The 20,588-nt window shown below is 31.0% G+C and overlaps 1 protein-coding gene across 1 annotated transcript in view; it reads left to right on the top strand.

Annotated features, from left to right (window-relative positions):
• The window catches only part of LOC143232502 (synaptotagmin-12-like), a 43,478-nt gene extending 30,933 nt beyond the window's left edge, over positions 1-12,545 (top strand). The window contains exons 5-9 of the mRNA XM_076468052.1: positions 210-339; positions 1,926-2,135; positions 4,452-4,572; positions 6,651-6,784; positions 7,034-12,545. Coding sequence (XP_076324167.1) covers positions 210-339; positions 1,926-2,135; positions 4,452-4,572; positions 6,651-6,784; positions 7,034-7,207 — 769 coding nt within the window. The 3' untranslated portion in view covers positions 7,208-12,545. The remainder of the gene's footprint in view (positions 1-209; positions 340-1,925; positions 2,136-4,451; positions 4,573-6,650; positions 6,785-7,033) is intronic.
• Positions 12,546-20,588: the final 8,043 nt, after the last annotated feature.

Here is a 20,588-nt window from a genome sequence, read left to right as displayed (position 1 = left end):
TAACGCTATAATTCTAGGTTTATTCCATAAGTTGGCACAGTGCAAATAGCATATTTTCACTTATCAGCAAACAGTATCGGAATTATTTCGATTTCATAATAAGTTTTATATTATCACTTACTTGCGCTGTTTAAGATACAGTCTTTTTTTTCCTAAAAGCAATCGTCCAATAACATAAACAATTCATATTAATATAATGTGTGTTTCAGTGAAACGGAAGATCTCATCGTTATTGTTAACCAAGCACGAGATCTGGTTGGACCGAACCCTAACGTAGCTGTTGATAGCTACGTCAGGGTATTACTATTACCTGATAAAACAACAAACATGCAGACACGGGTAAGGCATATAAAAATCACATAAATCGTTGGGTTCTAAGTGCACTTAGACTAATTTACTATACACTTTGTGCTAGTTCCAGGTGTTTGAAGTCATAAACTAATTAACGGCCAAGATGTTGGTTATTATAAAACATAATCTGTTATATAGATTAAATTCATGAGTAAGAGAAAAATCACAATATAGGCGATTATGACATCATTTTAATGAGACAATAAATGTAGTTGTTTATTTATTACTATTTTCAATTAATTCTACCAACTTTGAAGACGTTAAGTATAAATATGAGGACCGGATTTTTAATAATATAAACATTTCTAATATATTTGCAAGTATAGAAGAAACATTTCAAAAAAGAAAATAAATTAGTGAGTGTAATTTATCCCCACAGACACACAGTGTAGTATAATGTTAAAGACAAAACAGTTGTTAGTGGATAAATATACATATATATTGTAATATGTTAATTCTCATCTGTTCTATAATGTGAAGATGATACAAACGCCATCCCTACTATCTTGTTTGCATTGTTTTTGAAAGTTTAATATTAGCCATCCATACATTTATTTCCTTTTATCAAGAGTTTGTTTTTAGTTGTGTTCTTGCTTTGTTTTTAATACAGTCTTTCAACAGTCATGGGAAGATTGTATTTATAACTAAGTTATAAATAAAGTGATATTCCAACTGTAAAACGTATTGTTTATCTTTTAATGGCTATTAATTCCTGTTTCACCCTGTGCTTAAGCTTATTAACCTGTTCATTGTCGTAGACGAGATAACTTGTCCAAGCAGATCGGTAACACAGTGCTACGGACGAGTTAATTCGTTCTCAATAATACCTAACGTCAATGCTAGATGTCAGCATCATACATTCATGTGACCTACTTACAAATTGTTTCACTTTCGATCCAAAATGGCGTCACGAAAAATGTCACAAAATGAAGAAGCATTAGAGTTGTATTGTAGTAGCTGAAATACATGGCAGTCAACAATTTAAAGGAACACCGTACTTTTGTAAGAAAGCTAACTTTAAAGGGTAAAGATAACATCGTTTACAATAGAAATATGATTTTTATTTAATTACTACTGTTATTAATAATACTTACAAAATCAAAAACTCACTTTGAAACTATGTCACTTCAGTGAAATTGGTTGACACTATTGTTTTTATTTTTTTAGTTACTATGTAATAAAAAATAAGAAAAGAAATTCAATTTTTTTGCTGTGATATTTACAGGCATTCCCAGAACGTGTGACTAAGTCATTACATAGGTATAGTTTCAAACGAAACACTGTATAGTATTGTAAGGTTCTGATGACTTGTTTAGGAGATATTTAACATACAACTACAATCAACATCAAAGCCATCCCTACATAGACAACGTTACCGCCTGCCTGATAAACATGCATTTTAAAAAATGAATAATTTAAACCATACTTTAAATTAATGTTTATATATCACTTTAGTAACAGTCTAGTTTTCTTCAAGTCTGTAGTAACAATAGTTATTTCCTGCTACTGTGAACTTTTAAAGCTTTAAATTTAATATTAAGAAAGGAAGATTTCACGTTTGTTTGTTTTCACAGGTTCAAAGACGTACGAATGATCCAGTTTTTAAAGAAAGGTTTTTGTTCGGTGTTGATAGTCGAGAACTGAGTCAACGATCGGTGCTTTGTTACGTTTATACATCAGACAAATATACGAACACCTTAATAGGAGATGTAGAAATAAAGCTAATAGATATTGATCTTACTAAACCTCACTTACGCTGGATGTCCATTATAGATTCAAATAAAGTGAGTTCTAGATGGGTAACTTAAAACTATTAACTTATTTAAAATAGGTATATACATCCTTCTGCAAATTAATTGAAACAGATGGTCATTTTACAATATTTTCAGCATGGCGGCCGGTGTAGAGTCGCTGGACCCGCTCATTTTCTCACACAGACGGCGTCATTAGCTGTGTTTTGCAGCACGGTCGATCTATTTTTGGGATATATGACGAAATTTTGAGGAATATTACGTCATTCGAAATAGCGTTAGAAGAGCACAAAGACCAGTCAGAAAACAACTTCTTACCAACTCAATGAAAAAAAAAACGGTATCAGTGTGGTCTGAAATACAAGAACTGGACGCAAGAACAATGGAGGAAGGTGTTATTTAGTAACGAGACTCATTTATTCGTACAGGGTCAAAGAAGTCTGCATGTTTGCAGATCTCCAGGTGAGAAACTTCGAGAATCTCACATCAATCAGTTCGTAAAACATTCCTTGAAGAAGATGTTTTGGGGCTTTTTCAGCTACTATGGCGTCGGAGGCTTACATGTCGTAGAAGGTATGATGCGAGGACCACAGTACATCAAAGTTTTGCAGAGAAGAGTCATTCCAGAATTGGAAAAGAGGTTTCCAGATGGATTTGGAATTTTTCAGCAAAATCTGGCTCCGTGTCACACATTGAAACTTGTGAAGAATTTTATGACTACAACGCGAATAAAGGTGCTGGACTGGCCTGGAAACTCTCCGGACTTAAATCCTATTGAAAATCTTTGGGCGATTTGTAAAGAAAGTCTTCGGGGAAAAGACTGTACTACGAAAGATAAGCTAATTGAGGCCAGAATTGAGGTGTGGTACCGCTATCCAAAAATTAGTAAAGATTGCAGTCAACTCGTGGACTCGATGCCAAAGCGGATTAATGATCTTCTGAAAAATAAAGGCGGTCATATCATGTATTAATTTGTGAGTAATTTTTGGATTCTCAGAAATAAAACTCAAAAATATGAAAAAAATCGTAATTTTCTGTCTTGTTTCAATTAATTTGCACAAGGGTGTATATATATATATATATATATTTATATTGGTATTTATTTACTCTAATTCCAAGATCATTTTGTGATCACAGTGGTGATATTAAGTAGAACCCAGTATTAACATAGTATTATTAAAAATGTATTTAAAAGGCATTATTCTCTGCCTTTTATTAACAACGTTCTACCTTTACTAGTATAAGTTCCACTGCCTTTTATTAGTAACGTTCTACTTTTACTGGTATAAATTACTGCCTTTTATTAGTAACGTTTTACTTTTACTAGTACAAGTTCCACTGCCTGTTATTAGTAACGTTTTACTTTTACTGGTATAAGTTCCACTGGCTTTTATTAGTAACGTTCTACTTTTACTGGTATAAATTCCACTGCCTTTTATTAGTAACGTTTTACTTTTACTAGTATAAGTTCCACTGCCTGTTATTAGTAACGTTTTACTTTTACTGGTATAAGTTCCACTGGCTTTTATTAGTAACGTTCTACTTTTACTGGTATAAATTCCACTGCCTTTTATTAGTAACGTTCTACCTTTACTGGTATAAGTTCCACTGCCGTTTATTAGTAACGTTTTCCTTTTACTGGTATAAGTTCCACTGCCTTTTATTAGTAATGTTTTCCTTTTACTGGTATAAGTTCCACTGGCTTTTATTAGTAACGTTCTACTTTTACTGGTATAATGTAGCTTAATGAGCTTTTTCTCCTCTCTGCTGTGTCTTTAAGAAGTTTTACATATTTAAACTACGATGGCTTCTATATTCTGTTTTTACTGTACTAGTTCCATTTCTTGTGTTTACAAGTTGGTATGTGGTGATGTATTTGCAATTTTCTTCATGTTCATTTTTAATGTTTTTACTTCTTTTATTTCTTTATCAATTGTTCCAGGTATCTATTATTAAAGTGGGTTTTATGGTTGTGGTGATTTGTTCTTCTGAAGTATTTCAAATTCTGTTCGTTCTGGAAACTAGGCAGTCTTTACACTTTTGGGGTCGTTTGATTATATATGTGTATGTGTATATTTGTGGATGCGGTATTAAACTTTCCTTCGTTTTTGTGTATTTTAATGTTTATAAGCTATTCTTCTATGAATATGTTGGATAAATAGGACAAATAATGTTTTTCTTGAGAACATTTTATTCACACAACTTCTCTCTATGCCTAATTAACAACTATGAAAGATATTACCTTTAAACAAAACAAATATTGATCTTATCCATACAGTTGAGTATTTTGCAAATAGAGTTAGTTAACAGTTGTAATCTAATCAAAATTTTGTTTGTTTTTCTGGCTAGAAACCAACAGATCTCGGTGACCTCATGTTCTCTTTGAGTTACTTGCCAACAGCAGAAAGACTGACAGTGGTTGTGGTCAAGGCAAGAAATATAAAGTTTCCAGCTGGTCAGGAAACTGGATGTAAGTTATTAAAAATAAAACATTGAAAGAAATAAAGAACTATTTGTGGATTATTACAGGTTTTCAAGTTAATAGTGTAAAATATATGTTTGTTCTGTCAGTGAAACTGTTGAGTATGGAAGAGAAAACGACAATTTTATTTATTTAGGAACATAAAAAGCTGAAACGGTGTCGTTCTTTTAAAAGTCGTTATATTAGAATTGATAATTTTATATCATGTAATTTTATAAACAGCTTGAGGACTCGGCTTCTGTGAAATGCGACATAACCGTGAAGATTAGATTATACTGAATTTAGGTTTTTAGCTGTGAACTCGTAAAGTGGCAGTTAGTTATTTATGTGTTTAAAGCCTCCGACTCGTAAGAGTAGAGCGTGCTTCACCGGAAGAGTAACTAAACCTAATGTCAAACGTGCTGTTTTAGGCCACGTTTTACACCAGTGGGAGGTTTGACGTCATGTAATAAGTGAGTGGCTATGAGTCTTGAAGTATATCCAAACGAAGAGAACATTACCGAGAGACTAAAATAGATGGACTATTTATCAATGAATTAATCAGTGAAGTGAATGATCTATTATTACAGTGTTTCGCAAAATATATGTCTGTAACGTATATAAACTACCATGAAACAATTATATACTTAAAAACGGCTGGTATGGGTAGAGAAGGAACAAACAGAGGAGCGAACAACGTTTTGACCTTCTTCGGTCGTCGTCAGGTTCACATAAAAAGAAAGGGTTACTAACCGGTAGCTGACCACATGTGCCTTCTCTGATTTAGTCGTCATCACGGATTACCATGAGACCAAAAGTAAATATATCTCACGAATAAAAAAATCACGAAACTATATACTGCTGTATTCCATATATTCCTGACATCAGCAGACAAATAACCAACATTTGGCAAAAACTAGTAACAAAATATGATATTCCAGTTAATACCAAATTTATTCAAAAACCAGGCACAAAACTGAGGTCTATACTATGTAAAAACTACACTGACAAACACCACACCAACATTATTTATAAAATACAATGTGATAACTCCTAACGACTTCTATATTGGAGAAACAAGTGGAAAAATGGAAACCAGATTCAAAGAACATAAAAAGTCACCTTCACACGTTTTCGAACACTGCAAGTCAAATAAACACAACATAACCATAGAAAACACTCAAATACTAAATAAAGAAACAAACATAAACAAACGCAAAATTAAAGTAGCCTTACTTATACAACAACTTAAACCCAAAATAAACCAATATAAGGGAACGCCTTTATACCTATATTAATATAATAAAATAAATCAATTATATATTCAGACATCTAACACCGCCCTCTACGTTCCGACACTCAGTTGCACAACCCCTTTCAAACATGTGGTCAGCTTCCGGTCAGTTATCTCTTTCTTTGGGAACCTGACGATGACCGAAGAAGGTCGAAACGTTGTTCGCTCTTCTATGTAAAATATTTTCTCAACCCAAACGAGCCGTTTTTGCATATATATATATCTACAAGTGGGTTTTCTCGACATCACTGATTTCTAGATATATATTTCACCGACTTCAAGTTGCTGTAATAGCCTTAATAACAGACATGAACGACGACCAATTCAGCTAATTAAAACTCTTCTGAGTTTTAGGTAAAATATTACGAAAAATATTAACATTTCCAAAACGCTTCTCTCTTGAAATGTTCCTTTTTTTGTTTTTTTGAATTTCGCGCAAAGCTACACGAGAGCTATCTGCGCTAGCCGTCCCTAATTTAGCAGTGTATGGCTAAAGGGAAAGCAGCTAGTCATCACTACCCACCGCCAACTCCTGGGCTACTCTTTTACCAAGGAACAGTGGGATTCACCGTCACATTACAACGTCCCCAGCTGAAAGAGCAAGTATGTTTGATGCGACCGGGATTTGAACCCGCGATCCTCAGATTACAAGTCGAACGCCTTAACCCAAATTGCCATGCCGGGCCCTTCTCTCATAAAAACTTTTATGATCGAGTTAAAATCATTACATGGCTTTACTTGGTTTTATGTACCGACGTATCGATGTTAGGTAAGATTTATTTTTATTTTACAGCTCCATTTGTTAAGGTCTACCTTCTTCAGAACGGTAAGAAAATTAGTAAGAAAAAAACATCCATAAAAAAAGAAGACAAAAATCCCATCTTTAACGAAGCCATGATTTTCTCCGTTCCAACCAATGCTTTACAGGTAACAACTCCTTTTACGAACAAATACTTTACATTCTATATCATTCTAAGTTTTTTTTATCTCTGCTACTCAAACATTCTTGTTTATCGTGTTGTTTTTTTTCCATTATGGCATTTAAATTCATGTTGTTTGTCTTTGGATTAATATATTATAAAATTAGAATTGTCTCAAAGTATTATTTTTCCTATAGTTGAGTATATCTAATTGTTCTGTTTCCTTATATTATAGACAATTTTCTAATTATTGTAGCAAAATATCCAGCTTCGCATGACAGTGGCTGAATACCAAGGTGAAGGCAAAGCACCCTCTTTAGGACATGTTTTTGTTGGTTCTCAATGTCGAGGAAAATCTTTGTCTCATTGGAATCAGATGATGTCTTCTCTTCGAAAACCTATCGCCATGTGGCATCCTTTACGAAAATGATGATACTGAACAAATATAAGACAAGTATTGCAGAAACAAATTATCAGAAGCTATTTTTATTTCTCCAACTCATTGTTTGTTTTATGTTTCCTTTAACAAGTTGGAAAAATTACTGTTTAGGTTGAAGATCTTGTTCTTCTCATTATATAAACAGAAAATGAAACTTAACGCACGTGGCACGAGCCAGCTTATTTTATAAAATTAAAAATTGCATGTTCTCTCCCCTACTTTTCACTCTCTACAGCAGAACATATTGAAAACAAACTATAAATATGAAAATATGCCTGTTTTTATATGACTTCACTTCATATGTTAGCTGAGAGTGATATTTAAGCTGCAAATGCTGTATATACTAATTATTATATAATAAAAATAATTTAGTAATAGCCAATAAATATTCTTTTTTGATCAACCGTCTTACAAAACTGTTTATCTTCAAATTATTATTATAGTAAATCGTACTTGTTAGAAGTAAATAATAGAATCTATTGGTAAACAGCATAAATCATTGTAGACTCTGGTACTCCTTTAAGACTTATGTGATTTATTTTCGAGAGCTTAAAGATATTTAACTTAAGCTTCATAATGATGATTGTTTTATACAGGAATGAAGGCATTACTGATAAAACATCATGTTGGAATTATGTGGGCATATCTTGCACGGTTGTCCAGAAGCTAGTTGTCCCAGAGTGGTATAGCAGCCTTTCTTGATTTAAACTGTTTCAGATTAATAGCCAGACATAAGTTAATAAACATGGACAAACAAATTTAGGTATTACAAATAAAATATTACTTGCAAAAAAAATTATTTAGGTAAGAGAGCAACTGTTTACGGGGCTATGCAGATTGTTTCGGTAACAAATTCAAAATTACGTTTTTAAAACAACATTTAATAGAAAATATGATTTATTTTTGTGTCGCATTAAAATGTGTTTCTGAATACAAAAATCGAAGATTATTCAGTTTATAGATAATTAGAATGTAATATTTACTCAGTCAACCAATCAATATTTTTATGGACCCAAAATTTAACATTTTTTTCTAAAACACCTTTTAACAATAAGTCATATTTTACCAAACAAATTAGTAGCTCATTAATCCACATTCCATATTTTACTACAGTCTTCCTAAGATTTTGAAAGCCGTGTGCCACGTGTGCTTGTGTTTTATTGTTTATTTAAAGATAAAACAATCATAAAATAAGATATTTTAATTCATTCAGAGAAGTTTGGGACCTACAAAAAACTTTGATGAAATTGAAATTCTTTGTTTTAAATTATAACGAAGATGTGCAGTCTGAAATAGCATAAAATCTTTTCCATAAACAGTAAATTTTAAATTGCATTTCGTGACTCTCTATAGGTTTGTGATACTCATATCACACTAACAGCAACAAAATTATACGTGATTGTGAATATTGTTTGTACAACTAATATAAAGTTGGATGTTTATAATGTAACTAGTTTTAATGAAATATTGAGATTTTATGTTGGTATGAAACAAATATACACTATGTTTGTTTTGTTGTAATAATGAATAGTAAAACCTCAAAGGAATACATACGTGTCGCTCTTTAAATTTGTTAAATTTTCAATATTTTCATTTGTCTTATCAATTTACTACAAGAAATTTGTTGAGTTTTTATGATTGATCAATGTGATAAATATTCTATTTCTTTATGTGTTTTATCTACAAAAGAAATATAATAAATACTTAAATCTGTCAGTAACTAATAAAACTCGACAATTACAATATTGAATTAAACAAAAACAATTAATGGTACGTTTCATTAATATTTCATTTGTTAGAACCATAGTTTCACAAATACCTAATGATACTTTTAGTGGTAAAACAATTCTTGTAATAAATCAAATATTTTTGAGACGTACAATTGTTTTTGTCTTCCTTAATTCTGTAAAAAATTAACATAAATAATTTGATTTGCATGTGAATTTATTGTAATGTTATTTTTAGCATTAATGTATTCGTAATGTAATGTTCATGTTAATGTTAACTGATGTTTGCGTACCACGATCTGTTTATTCTACGAAATGATTGATGCTATCTATTTTGAATTGTTATTTTGTGAATCTGTGATAAAATTACCAATATATATAATTAATCAAGGGTTTGAATCTATCGTTTTCACAGGCTATATTAGATGTTGTTTCATTACTATTTGGAATACGTTGTATAACTCATCCACTCATGGTGTATCGTGAAGTATTAAGTGTCAGACATTCTATGTCTAACATTATATACGTAAGTGCAATATTGTTACTACTCACACCTTTGCTGTCGTAAAAAACTGAATTCTAAGAATAGAGGTTTTTTGAGACATTTCCAGTAACATCTGACATTCTCAGTTGCTCGGGTTGATTATAATTATATTTTAAGAACAACAGCTCCGCAACAGAAATAAAATCCCTGTCTCATCAGAAAAAGACTCATCACGGCTTTCTCCATTCTAGTAGATAAATACAGAAAGACGGACATTACACGTTTCTGAAGTTCACACATCGACCATTATCAAAACTGTATTTTTTTTTAAGAAAGTTCATTCTTACTAAAATACGCTCTTTAAATACACGAATATTTATCACAGTTCTGGTTGTTGAAGGGATCACAGCAGTAAGATGAGATAGACTTCGCTGTCGTGATAAAACAAGGAGCCATAGTGTTTGTTATTTAATTTTGCGTGATAAAAGTCTACAGTCTCTCATGGCTATAAAGAAGGAATTACTTATTTGGATACAAAATTAACTATTTAGTTTATTAATTGTGATCTATCGGATTGTCTTATAACCAGTCTGGAAGATTAGGTGTCTTAATATTACTAAAATAAGTATAAAACTAAAGAACTTAAACTGCTCAATGAAATAAGTAGAATAAAACATAACAAATTTCGCTTTGGTTCTAGAAATTATTCTATTTTAGTGGTACAATGTATATTTAGATGAATGAAGCGTTTATATGGTTTTTACTTGGTTAATTGTAAGATATTAAAACAGGATATAATGTTGTACGTGTTTTATCTACTACGGTAGATTCAGAAAGTAAACTTCTGTTGCACTTTATTAGCAATCTATTTATCTATATCTATTTGCTGATAAGACTAACTCTCATGTAAAAAGTGGCTTTGAAGTAAAACATGTCCATCTTAATATTTCTGTTAATTTAGGAACCATAATGAACCAAATTGTTAATTTTCTTTGAATGTGCTATTTAAGAAGTTGCTAAGTATAACTTATTGGCTTGTAATATATTCAAAACACTGAATTCATATCGATTATTAACCCGTGGTTATGCCACAGAAAACATATAATAACATTACAACCCTTAAAATACACGAGTTTAACATTCAAAAACCAATTTAGTGTAATGTTTAGAAGATACACTTCTCTGATCCAAGTTTTGTTCCATTATTTTGTGTATGCCAAATTAACCGTTGAGTGTAGTATACATGTCATAAAAACGTATAACAAATTCTCCTCTCATGCCATCGTCCGTTTTCTCATAAAAATAGAACTAACTTTATTGTAAATAATCTTCTAAGAACTGATTTTCACATCTTAAAAATGAAGAGTAAACCACAACCTCCATTGAATTTCATTTTGTTGGGTATAGAGCTTCAAGTATGTATAAATTTACATTGTTTATTAATAATAACGTATAAAAGGAGTAAAGCGAGGGTTTTCGTTCTCGTCCGTTTTCAGAAATTCCTTTCAGGTTTATAAATAAATTATTAATAAAAACCAAATGAAAGTGTTGCTGTTGAATTGTATTTTGTGAATTTTCTAAAAATTCAATATGTTTTGATTTTACGAAAATCATTTAGATAGTTGATGGATAATTCTGAAACTACATATTTCATATTCTAATACATGCCTATTATGTATACACATTTATAATCATGTTTTTGAAACAGATGCCAGATCTTATGATATGTTATTAAAATATAAAGATGGGTTGATCTCAAGAGTTTTAATTTGTTATTAACGGGCCAAAATTTTGTGTATCTAGAACTAATAGACATCAATTTAACAAAAGGAACGTGTTACTATTATTATTAATCAACAAAAATCCGGTTACTCAGTAAGAGACGGCGCCTTGATTACGTCTCCCACTAGCACAGTGGCATGTCTGCGAACTTACGACGCTAAAAACTGGGATTCTATATCTGTGGTGGGCAGTGCACATATAATCCATTGTGTAGATTTGTACTTAATTGAAACCAACTCTTGATTAGGTTGCCATATTTTAGGTCTTCCATATTTAGGGCATGTTATAAGAGTAACAGTTAAACACCACTATTTGATTAGAGTGTTCAACTGTTAGCTGTGGGTGTTGTTGATTAATTTGTTAGCTACTTGCGCTAACAACCCTTGCATCGATTTGTGTGAATATTCTAAAGAAACAAACGCAAAGTTAATCTTACGTCGTGCTGAGTGATTCGAGATTATGGAATGTTAGTGTTGCTGTAAGATATAACATTTTGTTGAAAGATAGCATTATAGTTATAATTCATAATTAACAAATATAGCAAACATTTAAGCAAAAAGTATGAACAAAGCATAAAGGTGTATATTAACAGTTAAAATTATTACAGAGTGCTACAGGTATTTCTTTTGCTTCCTGGTACAATGTAAAAGATACCTGAACATCCGTGTTTACTTCTGAAATACAGCAACTGTTATTATTACATCAAAGTATAAATTGATTTATTTTTTATTAATCCGTAACAGTTTATTTTTGTTTGTAATTAAGCATATAGCCACACCATAGACTTTCTGTGCCCTACCAACCACCGGTATCGAAGCTCAATCTCTAACGTTGTAATTCCGCCCACATAACGTTTTGTTACTGGGGGGTATGGTTTAACGGTGAAACTCTGTTTATTAAAAAGAGAGTTTTAAAGAAATTAGTTCTGTACTTCATTATAAGAAATTAGTTCTGTACTTCATTATAAGATACTACGTTTCTCGTTTTCCCTTCTTGCTCAACATTTTACGTGTGTGTGATAGGTAACGGAATATTTAAGGCAGCTTCTAGAACGACTAAAACTTCTAATTATTTTTAAATCTCCGGAAGATATACATAAGAAAATAGACCCAATAAACGAAATATAAAAAGCTATATTAACAAACGTCTTTTGTTATCGAAATTTGTTGAGTGAACATATACAGCCAACAATCTTTATATTCTAGTCTAATTGTACAGCTGTTGAACTTAAGACATTTAGGTTTTATCATTCTCTAAAGATATGTCAGCTTATGTAATGTAATAAACTTATGTGCACGTAAATGCTAAATAAAAATAAATTATGGTTTGATTACAATGAGTGGTAGTACAGATTTTCTTATCATTCAGTTCGGTCATTTGAAGTACACCTGAGACTGGGCCACAGGTGAAAAAATATGCTTTAGTTTTAGATTGACCATACACGTAAACTGACACAGGATCTAAACTTTATCTTTAAGCAAAAGAAAAATGAACATACTGGAAAAGATTCGAATGATGGTTGTATGATGTCATGGTCCAAAAGATGTGTTCGAAATATGAACTGAATGAAAGATAAACCATGACGTTTTTATCGTGAAAATATTAAATACAAATACAAATGATAGGATAAAGAAATCATAATTTGATCATAATCATAAATGTATCATAATTTTAAACTTTCTTAATAGTACACATGTACCTTAATGTTTCTAGTGGTCATCTTTCAGTCAAACAGTATTTATATTAAAATAATAGTGTAATGTTCATGAAATTAAGTTGTGATAGGCGACAAAAGTTTTATATTTAAATATTATGCATGTTTTCATATTTTTTATTTTATTTCATAATGAATTGTTTTGTCCAATCAAAATACTTATGTATAGTAAATCGTATTATAAAAGACTGAATGAGGAACTTATGTATTACATTGATTTAACTTTATTGTGGTTCACTCGAGACCTTGTTAATTTTATTATAATTTTAAAACTAAGAGACAAATCTTTGTACCCTTGGAGACACAATAACAAAACAGAATGTTAACAATATAGAAACCACACGTGTTCTGTCTTACATATTACATTAGGGTATAAATAATATTTAATACTGTGTTTGTTTTAGCTTAAAACTGCACAACTGGCTAACAGCACCCACTGCACAGCGAAAAATTAAACCCTGAATTTTAGCATTGTAAATCTCTGGACTTACTGCTGGCCACACTCGTAATTTACATTATACTAAGATTGCTGAAGTATGTTGTAATTTGTCTAACACGAAAAATAAAACCATAATTGAAAACTTAAGAATTTGGTTGGTAAAATTTTCATTCTGAAGTTTTTGACTAACTCCAAGTTACCGTATTTCGAAATGTCTTTCCTTTAAATGTCAATTTCGAAGTTCGTTGTAATGCTTTATGATTCTATCTTTTGGTTTAACACTTTCGACTGTATTATACAGGTTTCAGGAAATGTCATCCGTCTTGTGTAGCAATGTACAATGTACAATGACATATCGAAAAACAATACTATGTTTCTTACAGTGGTGAATATGTATGATCTTTTGAGTTCCTTTTTACTCCCGCGAATGAACCCACGTTTATATAAATTTAAACTTTAGGACTCTTGTGAGTCCTTTATGGTTGTGGTCGGTGCAGCGTTACTTAAATTTTATAAATTTGGATAAAACGTTTATGCCTCTCTAAAATTTCTCATATGAGTTCCTAGTTACACTCTGTATCAAAGTATCACTAAACCTTTCGAAAGTTTGACACCTTTGATGACAATTTTGATATTTATTGTCACTTGTCAAATACAATAATGACAGCATAATTAAAAATCCATAACTTTGGTTGAAATGTGTGTAACGTTCAGAGATTTCTGACACTAGTTTCTAAGATGTCCAGTAAATCAGGATATGAGTACTTTTTAACCAGTTAGAAGGTTGGGGCATAATTAGAAGTCGTAACTTTGGTTAAGAGGTTTCTAACACCTCAATATATTTCACGAGTTCGGAGTTTTCTTTTGTATAAATATGTGAAATATGATTTGGAAAATTTGCTTTATGTGTTAGTTTTAAAATGCCTTTTAATCCATTATTTACGATATTTATATTAAATCATGAGTGCGAGAAATTGATTCTGAACTAAACTGAATATTTGAAGTTTAAAGTCCTCGTATAGACAATTATTAAAAATTGCAGCAGCTTGATTTATTTGTAGCAATATAAACACGCATTAACAAAGTAATGACATAATAAATTACATTAATGTAGACATACGTTAACTAAGACGCAATAACGTAACCAATTACATTAATATAGACGCACGTTCAATATAGCCCAGTAAAAGAAAAATATTATATTTTTCGCTCGAAAAAAAATTGCCTCAAACTCTGGAAAATATCATCGGGCATTCAATTCTTGACAACTTGTAAACACCATCAAGTAATTTCTAGATTTCTCTAACTTAAAACTACAAATTGTCATCTACAGAAATATCTTGCCTACTTCTCATTTCAACTTCGTCTTTTAGAAGAAAAACTGAATTTGAAATTGAAACAGAAGGAACAGTTTAGCATTCAACATAAATCAGCGAAGAATAAGCTGAGAAATAACGTATCATGTATCGACTTCAACCACCTGATTAACAATATAAAAATAAAACTGAAACACAAACAAAAACTTAAGACGCATAAATTAATTCCACGTAAAAATACCAAAAGTATTGTTGATAATCAGGTGATTTTTAACTTCAGTGATGTTATACTTCGTGAACTCTGTAAAAATCACACTCGCTAAAGGCTAACAGTTCTGTTAACCAACTCATAAATTTAAATTCCCTGATTATCTGTTCCCTTTTTAGAGAACTTGTAAAGTACTGAAACCTTAGTACCAACAAAGATGATCCCCAGAACCTAGAACTGCAATTACAACTCTCATAAACCTGCTCCCACCATTACTCATGAAGAATATACTGCCCTAAAGGAATTATTTAATAATGAAAATATCGTAGTCACTCAACCCGATAAAGGTACAGGTGCTGTTATACTTAATGAACCGAACTGAATTAACAAAATTCAATATATGTTCAGAGTTAAAACAAAATTCAAATCTCTTAATATTAATTGATTAAAACTCACCATAAAACATGAAAAAAACCCAACGAACCTTAAGAAATGCAGATATTTACCCTTTAGCCTCCCGCCCAGATCTTATGTATGGGCTATCTAAAGCTCACAAAGATAACATTCCCTTAAGACCTATTCTATCCAACATGGATTCCCATACTTATAAATTGGCTAAATTGTTCGTTCCTATTCTGAAGTCACTTAATTTCAACGAGTTTAAAGTTAAAAGATTCCTTTTCCTTTGCTCAAGAAATTTCTAAAAATTATTAATGCTGTTCAATCTTTACTTGATAGTTTCGACATTGCATCTCTATTCACAAAATGTCAATGGAGGAAACAACACAAATAACCTAAAAAAACTTTTCTTTAACAAAAAGGAAACACAAGCTTTACTCATCAACTCTTCCAACAGTTATTTAGTAGTTGAACTACATATGATATTTAACTCACCTTTCAAAATGCAAAAGCTATTCCTGTTTAAAGACCTATTACTTACCCTTATGCGTTCCAAGATCGTATATAAATGCACATTTGATGTTTATAATGCCACTTAATTTGGTAAGACTATACGCCAATTACATTTGCGATCCTGCGAACGTAATGATAAAACAAAGAAGAACTAGTAAAAACTTTCAAATCCACTAGACTAGACAATTTACACACATAGTAAACACACTAACCACCCCTTTTTAATTACAAATTTTGAAGTCATCTCAGCACGTTATTCCACTATTGAACAATTAATTAAACAAAGTTCATCCACTATAAATGAAATCCTAAATTTAAATAATAGCACAGCTTCATTATCAGTTAAGTCTGTTCTGAACACTTGTATAACATTGTTTCATTATCCTTCATTATCAGTTAAGGCTGTTCTGAACACTTGTATATCATTGTTTCATTATCCTTCATTATCAATTAAGTCTGTTCTGAACACTTGTATAGCATTGTTTCATTATCCTTCATTATCAGTTAAGGCTGTTCTGAACACTTGTATAACATTGTTTCATTATCCTTCATTATCAGTTAAGGCTGTTCTGAACACTTGTATATCATTGTTTCATTATCCTTCATTATCAATTAAGGCTGTTCTGAACACTTGTATAGCATTGTTTCATTATCCTTCATTATCAGTTAAGGCTGTTCTGAACACTTGTATAACATTGTTTCATTATCCTTCATTATCAGTTAAGGCTGTTCTGAACACTTGTATATCATTGTTTCATTATCCTTCATTATCAATTAAGTCTGTTCTGAACACTTGTATAGCATTGTTTCATTATCCTTCATTATCAGTTAAGGCTGTTCTGAACACTTGTATAACGTTGTTTCATTATCCTTATTATCAGTTAAGGCTGTTTGAACACTTGTATATCATTGTTTCATTATCCTTCATTATCAATTAAGGCTGTTCTGAACACTTGTATATCATTGTTTCATTATCCTTCATTATCAATTAAGTCTGTTCTGAACACTTGTATAACGTTGTTTTATTATCCTATTCTTTGTTTATTTGATTGTGTTTTAATTTACTTCATCCTTTTATTCTACATATTAATTACGTTTTATAAAATGTCTACATTTATAAATTTTTGTACATAATAATTTATCCTGTTCAAAATAACTTGCTATACATGAAGTATAATTATCAACCAAACAATGCTTGTTACTGTAAACACACGTACCAGGCTCAGCCCAGTAAAATAGATACAGGCAAGAGACTAAATTATCATTTACCGTGTTTTCTGTGTAACCCTTTAATATCGAACCTTCTCACCTTCACGCATGGACTTACGTGGAAGTTGAAATATTGAGAGAACCTTTAAAAGGTTAGTGTCGTCTATAGCAATATACAGTTTATCCTAGTCGTTAAAACAATATGTTGTTTAAATTGTGCATGTAAGCAATTTTGTAAATTGATAGATGTCAATACTGAACTATTTTCAATCACACTTTGGGGTCAACTGTGAGACATTCCCAACAAAGAACTGTTTGCATGTTATGAAGAGCAAAATTGCAAAGAATATTAAATAATTGAAGAGATCCCGTTGAAATAAAATAACTAAAGGATATATAAAGGTAAAAGTGTTGAAGATAAAATCAAAAACAGCGCAAAATTAACGTGTCGTATACCATAGCTTGTGTAATGGTTAGGTAATACCAAGAGTCAGGATTATATTTTAAAATAAACTTTAGGATCTATGTGAGTTTACGTTTATGTCGTAGACAATAGTCATGCCAAAATTAAAGCATTTTTTTTCCGTCAGGTTGGCCTCACGTGTAATTAAGATGACCGGCTGAATAATAATAAAGTCGATATTAAAATGCGTTTTAATCAGACAATAATTTATTATTGTTCAACATTTTTGTATAAATAAATTTGTTATAATAGATAAGCTGGCATATTTTAAGAAAATTATAAAATCTAAATGCTATAAGTGCAATACAGAAGGATAAAAAGATCGTTGGCTGTACGGGTTTACTGAACATATTTCAATACCAAAAACGATTGTTACTATAGATTTTCATATTTCCTTTAACACAAAAATCGGTTGTTTACCTTTTACACACACTTTAAATGTTGAGCTGAGAAACACCGAGGAACAAAATATTTTAAATATTTCAATGATTAATATTATTTTCAAATGAAGAAAAGAAATGACTTATCAAAATCTCTTTCTGATAATCAGAATTTTGCCGTTAAGGATTAATAAAAATAAATCAATTTACATGTTGATATAATTATAAGAATTATAGTTCTCATCATGTATTGTATTTGTAAAGTAAACATGGATGTTCATGTATCTTTTACATTGTGGTAAAAAATAAAAGAAAGACCTGCAGCACTCTGTAACAATTTTTAACTATTAATACATATCATTATGTTTTATTCATACGTTTTGCTTGAATATTTGCAATAATTATTAATTATGATATGTGTTCCGCTGGTACAGTGGTAAGTCTTCCGATTTACAAAGCTAAAATCAGTGGTGCGATTCCCCTCGGTGGACTCAGCAGATAGCCTGATGTGCCATTGCTATAAAAAAACACACACAAACGAACAATTATGATATAGCTTTAATGCTATTTTTCAACTAAATATTAGATCTTGCAGCACCAAGTAAGATTAACGTTTCGTTTTTTTGTTTAGGATATTTACACGAAGCTATGCAAGGGTTGTCTGCGCAAGTCGCCCAATTTTTACCCAATAGATTAAAGGGAAGGAAGTTAATTAACAACACCCACAGCTAACAGTTGAACACTCTAATCAAATAGTGGTGTTTAACTGTTACTCTTATAACATGCCCTAAACATGGAAGACCAAGAATGTGGCAACTTAATCAAGAGTTGGTTTGAATTAAACACAAAACTACTCAATGGATTATATGTGCACTGCCCACCACAGATATCGAGACCCAGTTTTTAGCGTTGTAAGTCCGCAAACATGCCGCTGTGCCAGTGGGAGACGTAATCAAGATACCGTCTCTTACTGGGTAACCGGATTTTTGTTAGTTAATAATAATAGTAACACGTTCCTTTTGTTAAATTGATGTCTATTAATTTTAGATACACAAAATTTTGGACCGTTAAAAACAAATTAAAACTCCTGAGATTAACACATCTTTATATTTTAGTAACATATCATAAGATCTGGCATCTGTTTCGAAAACATGATTATAAATGTGTATACATAATAGGCATGTATTAGAATATAAAATATGTAGTTTCAGAATTATCCATCAACTATCTAAATGATTTTTGTAAAATCTAAACACAATGAATTGACACAAAATTCACAAAATACAATTCAACAGCAACACTTTCGTTTGGTTTTTATTCATAATTTATTTATAAACCTGAAAGGAATTTCTGAAAACGGACGAGAACGAAAACCCTCGATTTACTCCTTTTATACGTTATTATTAATAAACAATGTAAATTTATACATGCTTGAAGCTCTATACCCAACAAAATGAAATTCAATGGAGGTTGTGGTTTACTCTCCATTTTTAAGATGCGAAAATCAGTTCTTAGAAGATTATTTACAATAAAGTTAGGTCTATTTTTATGTGAAAACGGACGATGACATGAGAGGAGAATTTGTTATACGTTTTTATGACATGTATACAACACTCAACGGTTAATTTGGCATACACAAAATAATGGAACAAAACTTGGATCAGAGAAGTGAATCTTCTAAACATTACACTAAATTGGTTTTTGAATGTTAAACTCGTGTATTTTAAGGGTTGTAATGTTATTATATGTTTTCTGTAGCATAACCACGGGTTAATAATCGATATGAATTCAGTGTTTTGAATATATTACAAGCCAATAAGTTATACTTAGCAACTTCTTAAATAGCACATTCAAAGAAAATTAACAATTTGGTTCATTATGGTTCCTAAATTAACAGAAATATTAAGATGGACATGTTTTACTTCAAAGCCACTTTTTACATGAGAGTTAGTCTTATCAGCAAATAGATATAGATAAATAGATTGTTAATAAAGTGCAACAGAAGTTTACTTTCTGAATCTACCGTAGTAGATAAAACACGTACAACATTATATCCTGTTTTAATATCTTACAATTAACCAAGTAAAAACCGTATAAACGTTTCATTACTCTAAATATACATTGTACCACTAAAATAGAATAATTTCTAGAACCAAAGCGAAATTTGTTATGTTTTATTCTACTTATTTCATTGAGCAGTTTAAGTTCTTTAGTTTTATACTTATTTTAGTAATATTAAGACATCTAATCTTCCAGATTGGTTATAAGACAATCCGATAGATCACAATTAATAAGCTAAATAGTTGATTTTGTATCCAAATAAGTAATTCCTTCTTTATAGCCATGAGAGGCTGTAGACTTTTATCACACAAAATTAAATAACAAACACTGTGGTTCCTTGTTTTATCACGACAGCGAAGTCTATCTCATCTTACTGCTGTGATCCCTTCAACAACCAGAACTGTGATAAATATTCGTGTATTTAAAGAGCGTATTTTAGTAAGAATGAACTTTCTTCAAAAAAAAATACAGTTTTGATAATGGTCAATGTGTGAACTTCAGAAACGTGTAATGTCCGTCTTTCTGTATTCATCCACTAGAATGGAGAAAGCCGTGATGAGTCTTTTTCTGATGAGACAGGGATTTTATTTCTGTTGCGGAGCTGTTGTTTTTAAAATATAATTATAATCAACCCGAGCAACTGAGAATGTCAGATGTTACTGGAAATGTCTCAAGAA

The sequence above is a fragment of the Tachypleus tridentatus genome, chromosome 11, assembly GCF_004210375.1.
Source record: "Tachypleus tridentatus isolate NWPU-2018 chromosome 11, ASM421037v1, whole genome shotgun sequence".
Lineage (NCBI taxonomy): Eukaryota > Metazoa > Arthropoda > Merostomata > Xiphosura > Limulidae > Tachypleus > Tachypleus tridentatus.
Note: the sequence above shows the minus strand (reverse complement) of the source record. Positions and strands in the feature narration are given on the sequence as shown.